Genomic DNA, 19,668 nt, shown 5'->3' with positions numbered 1-19,668 from the left:
AACAAGTTGCGACTGGGAGTCTTATTGCCTGGACCGAGATGCTGCGCTCCCACGATTGAGGGAAAGTGTTAAGTTTGCACCCTAACTTGGTACACCCGTAGGCACTGGCCTTTCGAGATCACGTGTACGACCCTACGTGTCTACTGTTCAGTTTACATTGATGTAACGTACCGAACGCATGACTGCCGCGTCCTATGTTAAATCTTGAATAAACCATCAGTTTCTTTAAATTTCAATACGCGTTTCAACGCGGTTCACCCTAAAAATTAACAGATTGTTTAAAAATGACATGACGTTTCCAACAGAAATTATCACTCGGCATTATTAAACAGTATGCCTAATTCACAAAATACAATTTAAAAATATTTTTGAACAAATAATTGTTTAAAAAATTATATTTATTAAAGAAATTTAAAAATGGTTAATATATTATTTCTATACTTTATACAATTCGAAAAATAATTGTATGTATTCTGTTTTTTTGTTTTGCTTTTTATTATCAAACAAAAACTGCTTCAGCAAATAAAAAGCACTGTAAATATATATTCTTACCTTGTATTTCATGACGTATTCTTCTTCTGTTACAAATTTCAGACACCGCAAAGTACTTTTCATACATTTTTATGATGCATTTGGTCCATTTGCATAATATTTAGGATGTTAAATTTCATGTTTCATTATCCCGTGTGGAAATAGCCCAGGTTAGCCCTGGCACAACAAGGTTTCTGGTCGGGGACTGGCCGGGCTATGTTTGTTTTTCAAGAGCCTAGCCATGCGCTGGTCGGGGACTCGCTGGACAAAATTTATATCAAAACCCCAGTCGGGGGATGATTAGGCTCCGATCGGACAAATCCTATGATCGTATGTTCAGACGGTAGCTGGCCGGGCGCTGATTGGCAATAATAAAATTGTTGAACTTTGTTCATAACTTAATTACTTTCTCTGATTTCATTAAAAAATGGATGCTTATACCCGCATGGATGTTCCATGCGTGAACATATATTGGGTGAATATCTTTTTCACACCACAAATTTTAAGGTTTCATGAGTTCAGACTTTCAAACCATGCTTTTTGTGTAAAAAATTCGAAGACAATTTTTTGAAATTCGAGCTGTTTTTTTTTTTTAAGAAAAAAATTCTAAGTTCCATCTTTATGAAAAATTGAAAATATTTAGAAAAAAATTACATTTTATATCAAAATTGAACGTTGTAAAATAGTATAAAGCACCTAAAAACCAAACCTTACACGAAAGTCAAAAAATTTTTATCATTAAGAAATTTTCAACTTTCACGATTGAATTTGTGAGTCCCGCTGTTGATAATTTTAAATGTTTATAAAAATTACAGTTCCTGTCATTGTAAAAAGTTGTAAAATAGTCTAAAACGGGAAAAAATAAAATATCACGCGAAGAAGAATTGTAATCGGTTTAAATTATTTATTTGAAATTAGTAATTTATTAGAAAAAGAGTGCTTAAAAGTTGGTACTTTAACTTTTCTGAACTGTCGCTTATGAGGATGGCTTTTCAACGAGTTTCAACTTGTCGGTTTAGCGCAGTGGTTAGCACTCCCGACTGCTAGGCGTTAGAGTTAGGCATAGATATATGTAGGTTCGATACCCCGTAGTGTTAGAAATTTCATTTGTAATATAATATTTAAATATGTAATATATGTATTTACTCTAAACAAGACTATTAATATTTAAAGTCAAAATGATTGCAATCATTTAATATTTATTTTTAAAAACTTTTTTGTCTCTCAAAGACTTCGTGAGAATAATTAATGTTAAAAATGATAAAATTGATCCTCCAACTCAGTGACAGATGCTCTTCATACAATTGAAACAAGAATTATTTAAATCTATTAAAACAGCAATTAATCTTGTCCGAGTCACGGTCGAAATCCCCGGCCAACTCCCGGCCAGTTCCCGGCCATGCTCCATGGCGGGACGTTGTCCAACGCAGCGTGACGATGCTGGTCGGATTCAGACCAGAAAACCCGGTCAGCTACCGACTTAAAGCCGGGCTCTCCAGCCGTAAACTGGCCAGCCCCCGACTTAAATTTCCACCCGGGTATAAATAATAAAAATTATAATGTTAACCATGGAACTCAGGATTCCACTGATATAAAAAACACTTTTTTCTAAAAAATGTCGCTTACCTATTTTTCCGTTGTAGGGCAGTGTACATACAAAAAATTCGAACAGTGCATTCTTTATTTAAAATTATTTACACAATTCTTAATTTTTCTTTCCTGATAAAATATAATACTTAAATTTTAATGCTAAGTAATATATGATCGATACAGGCGTAAAAACTTAATGTATAGTATCATAAATATCTGATATAGATCATTGTTTACAAAGTATCTTTATCAAATAAAAAATTCAATTTCTGAGTTAATTACTAATAGACTCACAATTAAGTAAATTTTAGAAGTAATTTTTCTTGAGTTTTATAATCTTCGAAATAATGATAATAACTATATTTTTCTCGAGCAATTAGGTATGGCAATGATCCCTGATCGCGGTGCTACAGCGCGACTTCCAGGAGAAACAAAAGATTATGCTATGTATCATAATGATCACGGATGGATCGAACATAATGGTTAGCTGGCACATAGTGTTATTCGGAATCAGACATCTCTGTCACATACACTTCCTCATCCAGCAGGTAATTCAAAAACTAAAATACAATTTAAAGCAAATATATTATAGAATTTTGCCTAAAGCATACATGTTTTTCAAAAGTGATGAGTATTTCTGGGCTTAAACTAAAAAATTATTTGTCCCAGGTTAATTAAATAAAAAACTTCCTCTGCCGAAAGTCACGTATTAACATTAACTTAATCTATATATGGATATAAGGGGTTTTCCATAAATTATGTAAATTTTTTTTTCTGTAACTATGAATTCCGTACACCAGTCTTTATTAAGGTTACGTAAATTTTACCATCTAAATTTAGACAGTTGGCTTTTTATTAAAAATAGTTGCATTTGTAACTAAAATAATGAATATTCAACATCAAAAAATAATTTTGAAAAAGACCAACTTTCAACAAAGTAGTAATATTTTTAATAAAAAATAGTCTTATTTAATTAGAAAATTTGATTTTTGAACCATATACTTAAATCCTCAACCAAAACAGATTTATTTTCAACGTATTTTTAACCAAAAAGATTAAATTTCTAGTAGAAACAGTAAAATTTTCTTCAACATTTTTTAATCACCTAGTAAAACCTTGAATTTCTAAGCCAAAAAAGACGAATTTTCAACAAAACAGTAAAATTCACAACATAATCAATTAATTTCTAGTCAAATAATGAATCTTTTCACCCAAAATATGGATTCCTAACCAAAAAATTAATAGTAAACTTTTTAACTGAAAAGAGTGAAGTTCTAAGAAGAAAAAAAAATTTTTTCTAATTGAGGAGAATTAAAAAGACTGAGAAAGGTGCCATCAATAAATATGAATTTTGATAATTTACATATGACTGTAAAATAATAGTTTAAATATATATTAAAGTTCATTTTTTGATGCTCCTAAATTGTTAAATTTAAAAAAGAGAAATTTTGTTTCAAAAATAGATTAATTTTATATTACACACTTTTTGATTTCGAACTGCACGCCTGTATCTTCGAAATACAAAAAGTTTCAGATCAAACAACATTTTAAACCGTAAAGAAATTGTACGTTCTTGAAACCTAATACTTATTATTGTTGTTAAATCATTTGATTTGCTTCAACTAATTTTCCACGTATTTATTTAACAAAGCAAATCGAACCGTATCTGAAGTAGGAGGGCGGGGAGGGGTACAAAAACGCCTTATGTAATTTATGGTAAGGTGCTTGTTAATTTATTCTTTCCGGAATTTATTCCTAATTCATTTAACACTAATACTAATATTACTCAGTATTACTATATATAATTTTCACCACTACAATAGACCAAACTAGTTCTAAATTATACATTTAAAAAATATTAAAAATAATAAACTTTATATTTTTTCGTACAGATACAAATGAAGATGAAGAGGTAAAAATAATGAAGAATCACCACTCACTCCAAATGCCAAAGTTATACATTCCGAAGATTTATTTAAACTTTATTATATTATGTTGTTTAGTATTTAAGCAAACTTCTTCTCTATATGAATTAAAATAAGCAAAAAGTTGTGTAATAAATTGTTTCAATAAACTTGAAAATGTTGCATAATCACGAGTTTTATCGATCTCTCCTATTTTTCAAGTTTTCCATTTCTATAGCCTTGTTTTAATTAATATATATGTATCCCTAAAGCATTAAATAAAATCATATATTTTTACTGCGCAAATTAGTAATTTAACTAATTTAGTGATTTAGATTTTTTCACATAATATTTTATCTGAGTGAAGTTATTTGTTTGTATATCAAGAAATTCGTAGCTGTCTACTGTTGAAATAGGAAATACCGTGAACAATCGAATTTGTAACTGTACTTCGCTGCTTCGTTCCCTAGCTCACATTATTTGGTAAACACAAGTACTGCTCGTTTCAGTGCCATTTTTTTAATTTGAGATTAAATTTTTTTTCGCTATTCTTATGCACTAATAAAAGTAAACTGGTTTTTAAAATAACAATCGACCAAATAAAGGGAAAAAGTGTCGAGATAAGATCGTGAAGAATTAAGAAAACTGAACAGGCTATGAAAAAAGTAGAGAAAGCAGTGCTGCCTTCACCATTTTTGGACTCAGTAGCAGAGTTAGGGACAAAAATTCTCAACCCAGGTTTGCCAAAAGTTTCCTTTAAAGAACTGATGGACGAATATCCTCCAGAACAATATTGTGCCATGATGATTGATCTGTCTCTTAACCCAGAGATTCGGCTAAAACTTTGTTGTTTGGAAATTTATTCTGAGAAAGGCTAAAAATAGCAGGCAGCAGGGAAGGACAGAAGCATTCGGCATGCGAGAATCAACGACGGAAAGTATAACCCGAGGGAATAAAACTGAGGTTATTGACTGTTCGCTTAAAGTACTATGCAAAGTCCTGGGCAAAAATCACGTTTGAAACTCTACTGTCAGTAGAAGATAAATTCAAAACACAAAGCACGATTGGCTTGCCAATAGAGAAAAATTCAATTTTCTATACGTTTCCACTGAGGAGAATTTCCAAATGATAGACCTTTAATTTGTAACAAAAGAGTGCTACGTGGCTTCTTTAGACTTGAAAGATGCATATTTTGTAATTTCCGTAGCAAAAAATTACAAGACAATTCCTTAGATTTTAATTTTATAACAATTTCCATTAATTTGATGATATGCCTTTTGGGCTTTATACAGTGCCGTACATGTTCAAAAAAATTCTATAGCCAGTAGCCCAAACACTAAAAGAGCAACTACTTTCTTTAGTCATATATTTGGAGGATATTATTGCTTTGTGCAAACTTAAACCAAATTCAGGTCGAAAGGGTAAGTGCATGAAAAATACTTGAATCACTACGGCTTATCATAAAATTAAAAAAATTCCAGCTAAAGCCCTCGCAATTATGTACCTTCCTAGATTTCGATTTGGATAGAACGAATTTTATATCGGAATAATTGAAAAGAAGCAAGAAGTTATTAATAGGTGAGTACAAAGTTTTCAAGGTAAATAGCAAATCGAAAATAAGAGAGCTAGCATAGCCCATAGGCACCCTCGTCGTAGCATGTCCAACAATAAAACAAAGATGGAATTTTTAACTAATCAGTTATGCTTTGAGACAAGGCAAAAAGGCACCTACAATGGTGCCTCGAGAACAAGAAGTACAAAAACTACACATCAATTATTTTAAGGTCAAAGAAACGTTTTATTTGTATCAAAATGCTTCACAACAAAATTGGACAGCAGGACAGGAATCTCACGCATAGTCTCAGTGTTTTAAAATAAGTAATAACTAATTTGTGGATCTTTTTCATCTGAACAAACATTTTTTATTATTTTTTTTAGCTTGCATAGTTTCTTGGAAAATTTTAGTTACAAATTTTTTTACAAATAAAACCAAAACTGCGCGTCTTATGAGTCAGTTTCAACTCGCCTAAAGCGCGCGACTGTTGGTTCTCGCGCTTCGCGCTCGATAATATATTTACTATTTAACTCGCAGCCCCGCTGACAGTGACTTCTTTTTTGTTAAAGCTTCTTCAGTTTTAACGAATACATTCTCATCACGTATCTCGTGCTTCGCACTCGAATTTGTATCTCAACTTGTATATCATTTCCATAAATGTATTTTATTACAATTTATAACAAGCATTGATATTAAAACAGACGTAGTTTCATTGTCTCTTTAAAAAAATTTGTTATTAAACATTTTATTTCAACTTCTGCCGGTTTTTCAGAAACTGAATTTGCTCATTTCCACTTTTATTTTTACGATTTAAACGTAACACATGCGGGCTACACATCGGCCTTACCTTTTTTTAATTTCTAAATTAAATTCCCAGCTCAGTGATCCCCAAAACTTCGATTATTGAGGGTTTGGGGGGGGGGGATTAGTTTTAACCAGGAGTTGTAGCTGGTGAGTGTCTCATGCTGAGAGTTTCATCCAATATGACGAAGAAATGGCCAGTTTATCTATTTGACGTTCCCGGCGTTCGTCGATAATAGATTAACATTAGCTACAGATATTTTAATATTATATATTGAACAACAAAATTTGAGAAAAACAAATTACTTGTTGAAAAAATGTTTTCTACGATTTTCCATAATTATACGTTTTTTCAAGTTATACTGCAAAAAATTCGAACAGAAACAATATTATATTAAAAATTTTTTTTCTCAAGATTATCATTGTTTATATTATAAAAAAATTTATGAACAAATTCAATAATCAGGCATTTTCCGACAGAAAATTCGTTTTTTTCTATGTACATTTTTATAAATTATCAACTTCATAATAATTTTAACAAAATTCATAATTTGTTAATTGATGTAGGATTTTTCAAAAGCAAATTTAATGAACAAATACATTATTCGGGCATTTGTCGACAGAAAAATTTGTGTGTTTTCAATGCCAGTATTTTTAGTTGGGAACTTTATTAGAATTTCAGCAACATTCATAATAAGTTGATAAATTTAATAATTTCTTTAAAAAAATATAATCAACAAATGTATTAATCAGGCATTTGTCTACAGAAAAATTAGTTTTATTCTATTTCAACTTTTGTAATTAGGATATCGATGAAAAAAATTTTTTTGTCTACGAATGCCCGAAGGATGCATCTGTTTATTGAATTTGTTTTTGAAAAATTATAAAATTTAACAACCAATTATGAATTTCGCTGAAATCATCATGAAGTTTCCTATTAAAAAGACTTGCATCGAAAAAACGAATTGTTCCGTCAACAGATGCCCGAATAATGCATTTGTTTGTTAGGTTTGTTTGTGAACATCATAAAATTTATCAACTTCTCATGAATGTTGTCGAATTTATTATAAAGATCTAAATTAAAATTCTAACATCGAAACAAAACAGAGTTTTTCTGTCGACAGATGCCCCAATAATGAATTTGCTTATTAAATTTGTTTTAAAAAATTACAAAATTTATCAAAAAATTATCAATATTTATGAAGCTTAAATAAAGTTCCTAATTAAAACAATATACATAGAAAAGAAAACAAAAAAAATTACAGTAGACGAATGCCTGATTAATGCATTTTTTTTTAAATAATAAAATTGATCAAAAAATTAAGAATTTTGCTGAAGTTATCATGAACTTTCTAATTAAGAAAGTTGACATAGAAAAAAAACAAGTTTTTCTGTAGACAAATACCTGATTAACGCATTTGTTTATTAAATTTGTTTGAAGAAATCATAAAATTTATCAACTTATTATGACTTCTGAAATTGTCATGAAGATCCCAACTGAAAAGACTGGCATTGAAAATCACGAATTTTTCTGCCAACAAATGCCCAAATATTGCATTTGTTTCTTAAATTTGTTTAAAAAATCATTAGAAAAATAAACAAATTTTTAATGTTGCTAAGATTATCACAAATTTCGTAATTAAAAAAATGTACTTCGAAAAAAACGAATACTTATGTCGAAAACTGCCTGATTACTGCATTTCTACATTAACTTTGTTTATAATATAAACAATTACAATCATAAGAGCAGTTTTTTCATATAATATTGTTTCAACTCAAATTTCTTGCAATATATCTTAAAAAAATGTATATTTATGGAAAATCGTAAAAAAAATTTGTTGAACAAATAATATGATTATAGAAATTTTTGTTGTAAATTGTCTAATGCTGGAATATCCTTACCTAATGTTACGCTATGCAACTAAAGCGATTTCAACAACTTCTCTGTCATTGACGAGCACCGGCAACGTTAAATAGAACAAATGGCCATTTTTCTCGGCATATATGTTTATTTATAAAAAAAACTATAAACCTAATTCAAGAAGCAAGCTCGATAACTCTCTTAGAAATTTTATTAGATTTTTTTCGAAATTTTTTTGTCCAAATCGGTGAATATTTGTGGGCTGTAGGTTATTTTGTAATGGTATTTTGTAATATGTTAATTTGTAATATCCGCACAGACAATTTTGGAATTTTGAAAAAGTGGTCTAAAAAATATCCAAAATGTGCTCACTTTTTGAATTTTGATCCAAAATAGCTGGCTAACGAACTTGATCTTCAATTTAAGATACAAAAAGAGTTTACGAAAGGAAAATATAATCAGTCAATTCTTTCGAAAGTAATCGTGCTAACAAAAAAAAACAATCAACGGACGGACAGACAGACAAACATACAGACAGACTGGAAGACAGACACATTCGCAAAAACCTGTTGTTCGGAGTTAGAGGGTCTCAAAACGTGAACATTTGATAAAAACTGGGGGAGTCAAATTTTACACAAATATAAAACCTTCACAGAGAAGAATGTAAAAATCAATTAATTTATCATGAATAATGTTTTGATATTTCTGGTTTTTTTTTATTTAATCGTGAAAAATAACATAAAAACATGAAATAGTAAGTTTTTTGAAAACCCACACCCGAGACGAAAACGAAATTAAAAGATAAAAAGTTGTGATGAGAATGTGCCCACGAAGCATGCAGATTTTTTTGTTTACTGTTAAGGATGTTTTTAACAATGAAAGCAGAAACTACGCATCCGATCAAAAAGTGATTAAAGAAAATTTGTAGATCCTTTCAAATGCACAATTTTTGTCTACACACCTTTTCATCTATTTTGCATATATTAGCCGCAAAATGAAATTGTCGATTTTCCATTATTTTTTTATGCTGTCAAAATTAAAATTTTCGATTCTTAAAGAAAACTCAAAAAGTTGTTATGATAATCTTGTAGGGCATTCAAAAAGAAACATTTTTTTTCTGGACTGTTTTTTATATCGTGCGGTATTTGGCTTAAAATATTAATTTTCGTGTGTTTTTTGGAATGTTGTATATGCTATAACTCTAGTAAATTTTTGTTTTATCAAAGAAGTCGTGAGATTAAATTGTTTGCCTATTCGATCAATATGAATTTCCATACAGAACATTTTTGAATTCTGAAAAAAGTGGTCTAAAAAATATTCAGAATGGCTGGCTAACGAACTTGACCTTCATTTTAAGATACTAAAAGAGTTTACAAAAAGAAAATGTAATCAGTCAATTTAACGTCAACCCACGGACAGACAAACAGACAGACAAAAATATTCGTAAAAACCCGTTTTTCGGATTCAGAGGGTCTCAAAACGTGGACATTTGACAAAACCTGTGGGGGGGGGGGTCAAATTTTACACAAATCTTACCTTCTCTGATGAGAATTTAAAAAACTTGTAAACCTTTTTTGAGGGAATGATTTTTGTTTATTCATTTGTTTCGTGTCTTGCATAGTGTGATCTCAAAATGAACATTTTAAAATTATTTTCTGTGAGATCGAAATTGAAATTTAAAATTTTTAAAGAAAATTCAAATTGCTGTTATGATTATTTTTTAGAGCGTTTGAAAAGCAACATTTGTCTTCTCTTCCATTTTTTTTATATCGTGATTTGTTTCGCTTAAAACTTTCATTCTCGAACAATCAGTTCTTAAAAATATAAAATATAAATATATAATAATTGACTTCAAATACAGTGGTGCTTTTTATGTAATATCAGCATGACATATAAACATTTTCTATTAGTTTCGTATTAAAATTTCCCTCGAAAAATGTTGGATCCTAGTAGTATGAAAAAAAACGGATAAATATTAAAGAAGTAAGACAGAGGTGGTTTGGATCTCTCCTTTTTTCTCTCTCTTTTATAACTAAAACATTTTTTTAAGGAACCTAAGCTTTTTGTGAAATTTTGATGCACAATTTTTTTTTTAAGTTTATTTTGATTTAAAAAATGTACTTTCACAAATCGCAAGGATAAGACAAAATTTATAAGTATAAATTATTAGAATTTCTAACTACTGTGAAGAACCCTACATAAAATTTCTAAATATTGAAAAAATGGTCACAAAAATTTTGAAATTGCTCTAACTTTTTTAATTTCTATTCAAAACGGATGGCCAATTTTAAAGAATTGGAATTTACTAATGTGTAATTATGCATTCTATCAATTAAAATTATTTGAAATTATTTAATGAGCCAAGGTTGATACACAGGGTGGCCGTTTTAATCCGAGAAACAAATTTCCAGCCATTTTCCGATTCGCAAGCATTTTCACGCTCAATAAAATTAAAAAATTTCAAATCTGAAGTTAAACATTTTTTCATTACAAACAATAAAAATTAACTACAAAAGAAAACGCGGAAAGTGTAACTTTTAAATTTTAAAGCTTTAAAATTGAAGTTTAAAAGGTTTTTAATTCAAAAATGTTGTTCAACTTAAATGATCAATAATTTACAAGTAAATATGTAAGATACTAACACTTTTCAATTAGAAATTTTTAATGAAATGCAGATAAACTGCAAAATTTAGCAGTTTTAACTTTCATAAATTATAGAGTTGAAAACTGCATATTCTATTCCACAAATATAAGTCAACTTTATTATTTTCAAAGATCTAAATTAAATAATCAATGAAAGAACTATAGAAATTTCAAAACTATATTATTTTAAGCAATTTTAAGCTAGAATCATTACAAACTTTTTGTAACTGAATATTTCTTAAATTAGAAGATAATTATTTTCAGTGTAAATAGTTTAAATATCGTTTAAAAGTCTCAAATTTTTATTTAAAATTCTTGAGAAATCTCGAAATTGTTTTAAATTTTTTCAGAATTAAAATTATTTTAGAAATGTTTTCAAAACTTCTAAATATGTTTTAAAAATTTTCTTAAAATAATTTTTCAAAATAAATAATCAATTTCCATTTTCCCAGGAATCTTAAGAAAATGTTTTTACTCTTTTCAAGCCTTTCACAATTCTTAAAAAGCTTTTAAATTTTTTGTTTAAAGTCTAAAGAAATCTACATTGTGTTTTGAATTAGGTTGTGCTTATTTGCACCAAAATTTCCGTACGACTATCCGAATTTTGTCTATAAACACCCTTTGTAAATTATTTGAAATTATTTCAAGTTTTTAATTCATTTTGAATCTTTTCAAAACCTCTAAATGTATCTTAAAATTACTGAAATTTTTTCTGCAAATTATAAGTGTTCAATTGTTATTTATAAATCAAAATTCAATAACTTCACTGACAAGTTACACACTTTTTAAATAGATCAATTAAAATTAAAACGTTTAAAGTTTAAAAGCTCTTCGAAAGTTTAACGATTCAATGCCTTCGATGTCAAACAAATCAGTTTTAAGTTGTTTACTTTTAAAATGTTTGATTTCAATTTATTAGTTTTTAATAAACAGTTAAATATTGCTCAATATTAAATAATTCTTCTTCTTAGTTAAAAATTTTAATATTAAATAGGTTAAAAATTGAATTTTTTAGACTGAAACAATATTTTTAATTTAATGAAAGCCTTTCATTATGAATATATTATTTTAAATTTATTTTGAAGTTTAAAATATTTAATAAATTTTCAATCGGACGTTCATCTTTTATTGAAGACTAAGACTTTTGAATTGAAACTGTTTAATTTGTAATGTTAAAATCTGGAAATTCTTATATTTATACGGATTTAGAATCGTTTTGTCAAATTAATTATTATTCACTTTTCAATACTTAAAATGAAAATTCAGTTCTGAAATAATTTATTTATATTTACAGTCGAAGGGTTGCAGAACAGAACTAGATAACTAACAAAATCCGAATGGAATAGGCTCGGTTCCGAATAATAACGAAAAGTGTAATTTTTAGTTTAAAACAAAAATAAAAACTTACTTCATAGATGTTGAGTCGCTAAATGAAGAGAAAATGAGTTTGATCAGAAAAGAATAAGGAAATCCGAGTAAATCATGGAAAAATTTGAACGTTTAATTTTAAATTGGTTTTAAAAATCGTCTTTGGATAATGACTAAAAATCTATTATTCAACTTTAAAGCATAACAAAAACTTACTTTCAGGATATGGAGAAGCTGAATAAGAATAAAAAAGTTTTTAACCAAAAAAATATTCTGTTCAGAGAAAATAAGGATTCGGGACTTTTTATAAAAAAATTGAATGCTTGTCTGGAATTTTGACAAAATCTGCTGAATAAAAATTCGAGATCTGGTGTGCTTAGATTGTGTTCAAATAGTTATATTACTTTTTTCACTTTTTGTATAAGGTCTGCGATTCTGTACTAAAAATGTGATGTGATTCTAAACAAAGTAGCCTATCCTAGATTGGGTGAATAGTCAAGTAAAGTTTCGACAACTTATTTTTCCCGTGCACTCCGAAGCTGAAAATTGAGATTAATTTTTTTTTCACAAGGTTTTATGCCTAAATACCACAATAAATGAATTTAATCGCAATATGCTTTTTAGCAGCGTTTCAGAATGTAAGATAAAATTAAATGAAGAATAATCTAATCAGAAAAGCTTTTTTATCTACATACTTTAAATTTTAACACTTTTTTTAAATTTATAATAACCATATTGTTTCTTAAGTTATTTTAACAATATGACCTTTGAAAATTCGAGAAAGCTGAATAAAAAGAATTTCAAGTTTACCACAGATACGAGTAACATTTTCAAGAAAAGTAAACGAAATCTACTTATGGGACACCAAGAAACCTTCCAGTACTTCACAATTGTTTTTTTCAACACAACATTCCCTCAAAAATGTAGATCAACATTTTGTCAATAATAAGATAATGACTAGTGTGCACATACAAGTGAAATAGTCAAGTTGTTTTCAGTCACAGCTTGAAAAAAGGAATAAAAATAGGATCACGATCAGTAGCAGAATGAGGCTTTGTAATTTTAATCTGTTCTTCATTTTTCTAATATTTCTTCAATATTTTCGTAAGTATAATATAATATATTATTAAATGAATCATATATTAAAACATCCTTCATTTTAATTTCGACTATATAGGTAATTCCTAATCATTTTCCCCTGACAATAGGTGCCTAAAAACATCCAAAAACAAGATAATATTTTTTTTAATTATACCTTACTTTCCAAATTCTATCAAAATCAAAAAAAAAGATAGCGAGTTTCTAACTCTGTTATAAGAGAAAATTCCGATAAACAATAATAAGTTGTTTAACACATTTATATAAACATCTAATTATCATGGAAACGCAATATTTTATGTATTAGAAATCATTTTAAACAAGAGAATCCGCAAAAAATAATAATTGTTTTTAAATGATAAATAATAATATAATATAATATAATTATTCCATTGCTTGCCCGCTAACGTTTTTTTGTCCTTTAAAACATCAGTTTAATTTAATTTTCAAACACATATATTGCGCTTTATGTTTTATTAATACAACTTTTATTACCCTTAACCTATGGATCTAAAATATCAAAATTTATGCAGATACTTGGTACAGTTTTTTTCAGACGCACATGGAAATTCTTGTTCCTTTAAAGAAAATCATAAAAAGTGATTCCTGATAAGCTTAATTTTATTATGGAATATTGTAGAACAAAATGCTCAAGGTGCATTTTTTAACATAATTTATTTTTTTTCTAATAATCAAGGATTTTAAGGTAATCAGAATTGTAGATATTCTCAAAACAAATTCAAACATCTTATTTTTTCTTTTATCATATTTCATTATTTTTATTGCTTTTATTTAAATATAAGTATAAATACACTATAAAAAATAAAATTCGTCCCAGCTATTTTTCTGGGAGGAAAAAAACAACAAAGATATTTTGAGTTTAACCTTCAGCCTCGATGAGGCAGTGCAATATTTCATTCGATTGTATTACATTTTTTAGCGATTTTCTTTTTTATAAGGAACAACAATTTCAAAGTACAAGTTTTCAAAGTTTGTAATTTAGAACATAAATCTACTCTTTATTCGTTAATAAAAATCCCTATATTTCTTCTTACAGAATCTAGTCCAGGGTTTGGAATTTTTTGAGGTCGTAAGTCAAGAATAGCACCCGGTAAATACCACTAAAATACTCTTTATGATCCCCTCAAATACAGTAAAATTGCATGCAATCTTTAAAATCTTTAAAATCTCATGACATCTTATGGAATCATTTAAAATTCGTTTAGAAAAACTTCAACCTTTTTTAATTTTCGATAATCCTACGAACTTGTTTTTAAATCTTTCAAACTCTTGTTAAATTTAATGGAGTGTTACAAAATACTGGAAAATCCCTAAAATTCTCCAATTTCTTTGCAAATTTATCGGTTTGGATAGAAAATTAGTTGCACTAAATTAAAAATTGATCTTTTTCTTAGAAAAATTCCTGATTGAGAGTTCATCTTTCTTGGTTAAAAATTCAACTAGGGTGAGTGACCCAGTGAATGAACACTTAAGGAAATCACTTATTACAATTAGTCCATTTTATGTTATAATAATTGATTATTCTTACAAAACTTTTGAAAATATTTTCTTAAGGGTTCAAATTTCACAATCCGATAAACAAATTTTGTTTTTAGTAAGAAGCTTTATAAAAAATAATTAAATAGAGCAAAATTAACGAAAACAATAGTGAATGAACACTGTGAGCCAATGAATGAACAGTATAGCACCAGTGAATGAACACTATAATCACTACAAATTAGAATTAGGATTTAGGTATAAAATTACATAGGTACATTACAAAATGAGCAATTAAATCATGTAAAATATTAGAAAGCGTTGCGAAATTCATTAAATATATTATTTCAATAAAAACATCAAGACATTTAGATATAAAGAAAGGAGGGAATACAAAAGTTGAACACAGAACCATACAGTAGTACCTAGCACGAATTAATGTTTTTAATATTAAAACAACGTTTTCTAAATGCAAAAAAAAAACATTAAATTTCAAACCTCAAAGTTGCCTTACCTTTAATTTAGTTCGTGCGTACTTTTTTGATGTTCTAACCACAAAAATAGACATTTAAACTATAACTATTTATAGTTTATATTTATATTTATAGCTTCGATATTTATAGTCACATTAATTGAAACAAACTTATTTATATGTAACGAAACAACAGCCCGGTCTTCGTCACCTGCTGTTCCTTCACTGGACCCGCGGGGTGACAGTTTTCCTCCAATAAATGAACACAGCGTTCGTTCACTGGAACACCGGCAATTTGAAGGTCCAGTACGTGCACACTTATTTATTAATAGAAACACGTACTGTTTGTGAAAAAACCTTGAGAGAAATTGAATAATAGTATCTTACAACTATTACAGCACAACTTTGATGCAGAAAAGGTAAAGATTTTTTTTGTAAAAGCAGTGTGAACAAGGAGTTGCTTAGGCACGTACCCTATAGTGGTCGACGACTTTTTCATCATCACTCACCATAATCGATGATGCTTCACATTCAAGAAATTTTTAAAATTATTTACAAGAAATTACTGCAATGAATTGTATATTAAACTCTTCAAAATTGCTTCAAGATTTTAAATATATAGAAATTCATAAAGACTTTAACTTTTAAGGGTTATATTTATATATTTTTCGGATTAGTGTTCATTCACTGGTGACGGTTCAGCCACTGGATTCCTCACCCTATGTATGTTATGAAAAATTCGTCTCTTTTGGCTTAAAGATTGAACTATTTGCAGATGAGGTTAAATATTTTGACAGCGCTTGTTCTCATTGAGAATTCGACCATTTGGTTTCAGATTAATATTTTTAGGTTGAAATTTACCTATTTAAAAAAAAATCATCTTCTTTAATTAAAAACGATTATTTTTGGGCTTAAAAATCAACTTTTGCCTTAAAAAATCGTTTTTTTTAAATGAAAATTCATCAGATTTGGTAGAAAACTGAACGTTTTACGTGAAAAATTAAAATATTTTGTTGAAAATGCAATATATTTTGACTGTGAATCTTAAGGGTTTCCTTTCGATTTAAATATGGTACCTATACCTTAACTTTGTCTAAACAAAATCTGCCCGTCTCGCGGGTACATTCTCATCGAGCGCTACGCGCACGGCTCGCGTGGCTCGCAAGTTTGAGCGCGCCTAGGGCGCGCGACTGTTGGTTCTCGCGCTTCGTGCTCGATAATATATTTCTCTCGCGCTTCGCGCTCAATAATGTATTTACCTCGCGCTACGTGCTCGATCTTTGTGCAAAGACTTTTTAAAACTAAATTGCCCTGTTTAATAAAAAATGCGCATTCTTTTAAAGAAATTTTATTATTAAACATTTTTCGAAAAAATTCTAAAACTTGTTATGATAATCTTGTAGGGCTATCCAAATTAGCATTTTTTTTTTCAAGTACTATGAATAACTGTACAGAGAATGTTTGATTCATGAACAAAATGTGGAGTCAAAAATTTTCAAAATAAGCTCACAGACATACAGAAAGACACATTTGTAAAAACCTGTTATCGTATTTAGGGGGGCTCTAAACGTGGACCTTTTGACAAAAACTGGGAGGGGACGGTAAAATTTTATACAAATCCAATACCTTATCTGATGGTAACATAAATATGATTTATTTGTCATGAATAATTTTTGATAATTCTGTTTTTGGTTTTAACCGTTAAAAAATATCATTAACAACATAAAAACTTAAAATTTTTGAAACCCCACATAGGAGACGAAAAAGAAATTTTAAGACAAAAGTTTTGATAAAAATGTGCCCCCGCATCGGGCGGATTTTTTTACTGTTAATGATTTTCTTCATGATTAAAGCCCAAACTACGCATCCTATCAAAAAGAGTTTAATAACATATTTGTAGATCTTTTTCAAGTGCATAATTTTTTTGTACTCATCTTTTACCTATTTTGCCTAGTTTGTCCGAAAAATGTAATTTTTGGATTTTTCATAATTAATTATTATGTATGCTATCAAAAAAAAATTTTAAGTATAAAAAAAAATTAAAAAGTTGTTATGATAATTTGTAGTGCATTCAAAAAGCCAAATTTTTCTTTTGGAGACTTTTTTTCATATGCTGCGTTATTTGGCCTGAAATGTTTATTTTTGTGTGTTTTTGGAATTTTGTAAATGCTGTAACTCTGGCAATTTTTGATGTTATGAAATAAGGCATTAGGTTAAATTGTTCGACTTTTTAAATGCTATGAATAATTGTAGAGAATTTTTGAATTTAAAAAAAATAGTCTTAAAAATACTCAAAGTGTGCCTACTTTTTGAATTTTTACCCAAAATAGCTGGCTAACGAACTTGACCTCAAGTTTAGGACACGAAGCGAGTGTGCCAAAAACCCATCTAGTAGATTAATTTTTTCAAAAGTTATCGTGTTCACAGACAGACATACAGACGGACATATATACATAATGGCAGACATACAGACAAAAAGACAGACAAATTCGAGAAAACCTGTTTTTCGGATTCAGGGTCTCTCGAAACTTGGAAATTTGACCAAAACTGAGGGGAGGGGGTCAAATTTTACACAAATCTAATACCTTCCCTGATGAGAATGTAAAAATGTTTTCTCCTATTTTCCCTGTTTTGAGAGCTACCATTTTGGGATGCTGCGTCTGTTAAAATAATATGTACGTATTTTTTGTATTTTAATTGAGGCGTCCATGAAAAACAAACGGGAAAACAAATAGACAAAAGTCAACCCTAAAGAAGTGAACGATTGGAACCCGAAATATATGTTTTTGATATATTAACCTTTAAAATAATTAGTAGGTATATTCTGTGTACAGAATCAAGTCACTAACCGCCCCCACCGCCAGCAGTCGATCTCATTAATCGTTCCATTATATGGTTTCAATTAAAGAACATTGGATATTCTCATGAGCAGGGCGTTTATAAAGTGTATGGAGTTCCAGGTCAAGTAAATTGAAAGCTAAACACGATCTAAAAAAAATATATTAGAGGATACTCTAAGAGGTCTAATTTTATCCTAGTTCTACTCGTAGAGTGTTTCATAGGCCCTAGTGGATTTAAACCTAATAGGGCTTGCACATTGACTTTTTTATATGTTCTCCTAACATGCATTTTTTATTTGCGATTATTTAAAAAATTATTATTTTGTATTGGATGATCAAATATGATACTCAGGTTGCATTCTCAAGTGATATATGATCGATACAATGGTACACACTTTATTTATTTGAATTAGGCAAAATAAGAGCTCTTCTCCTTTACGTGCCAGCAATGAGCAGCGAGCGTTATTTTCCGAAAAGAAGTGTTTATTCTGCCTATTTAAGACAAAGTATCGTATGCACAACGGCATTGGAGTTGTAAGTACATAATATATTATGGTTTAATCGTAAATAATAGATATAGCTAATTGTTTACAAGCATTTTTTATACAATAAAAAATTTAATTTTTTGGTCAATCATTAATATACTCACAAGTCAGTTAAATTTAGAAGTAATTCTTCCCCATTTCTGGAATCTTCGAAATAATAATAATGATTATATTTGACTTAACCAATAAGAAGCTAAAGTTGATCGTATCCCGATTCAACCTGGTTCTGTGGTGAAGGATCCGATAACCAAAAAAGCGTACGCTAAATACTCAGACATTTATCAAAGACGGATTGGGTATACTCGTTAGTTGGCAGATGAAGAGTTATTCAGAAGGGGATATCTTTGGCACTTAGACTTTCTTGTCCAGCAGGTGATTAAAAAACTGAAATACAATTGAAAACCAATAAATTATAGAATTTTGTCTGAAGCGTATATTTTTTTCTTAATTCAGAGGTGTTTATAGACCTAATATAAAATCTTATTTATCCCATTGGCGAAAAATGACATTGTTGACTGTTCAACGAAGGGGCTTCCAAAACCAAAGCCATAAAAATAAAATAAATATAAATAAATATAAAATAAATATAATAAAGTACATATTCTTTAGGTTTTATAATGCATTTTCTTGGGTTAACCTGTTGGTTACGTTCATTTCAGTTCATCTGTTTGTACTAGTTGGATTTTCTTTGACTAGTTTGGATGTGTTAAGCAATGCCGTTAATCAAACGCAAACGAACGTAACAAGCAACCCTACTTCTTACGTATGTAATTATTAGGACAAACCCAAATGCACGCAACCAACATAACAAAATTAAATGGAAGCAATCAAGAAAGCGAGCCGAAACGGGCGTTACCCACACATTTAATCAAAACGAGCATAGACATCACGACCGATCCAGCCCAAACAAATCTTAGCAGCACAAAAAGATCCATGATATTAAGAAAAACTAAGACACCCAAT

The 19,668-nt window shown here is 29.1% G+C and overlaps 1 protein-coding gene and 1 long non-coding RNA gene across 3 annotated transcripts in view; one reads left to right on the top strand and one right to left on the bottom strand.

Moving 5' to 3' along the window:
* Nucleotides 1-3,794, top strand: part of LOC117174416 — a 25,879-nt gene extending 22,085 nt beyond the window's left edge. For both annotated transcript variants that reach the window (XM_033363527.1, XM_033363526.1), the window contains exons 4-5: nt 2,502-2,669; nt 3,773-3,794. In XM_033363527.1, coding sequence (XP_033219418.1) covers nt 2,502-2,608 — 107 coding nt within the window. In that variant the 3' untranslated portion in view covers nt 2,609-2,669; nt 3,773-3,794. The remainder of the gene's footprint in view (nt 1-2,501; nt 2,670-3,772) is intronic.
* On the bottom strand, nt 2,505-19,668 carry LOC117174417. The gene is made up of 3 exons (XR_004467306.1): nt 19,566-19,668; nt 18,810-19,089; nt 2,505-2,681 (listed from the first exon to the last, which is right to left on the bottom strand). It is a non-coding gene; the product is annotated as an uncharacterized LOC117174417 (long non-coding RNA).

This window comes from Belonocnema kinseyi, chromosome 6, assembly GCF_010883055.1.
Source record: "Belonocnema kinseyi isolate 2016_QV_RU_SX_M_011 chromosome 6, B_treatae_v1, whole genome shotgun sequence".
NCBI lineage: Eukaryota > Metazoa > Arthropoda > Insecta > Hymenoptera > Cynipidae > Belonocnema > Belonocnema kinseyi.
This window is presented reverse-complemented; position numbering and strand designations above follow the sequence as displayed.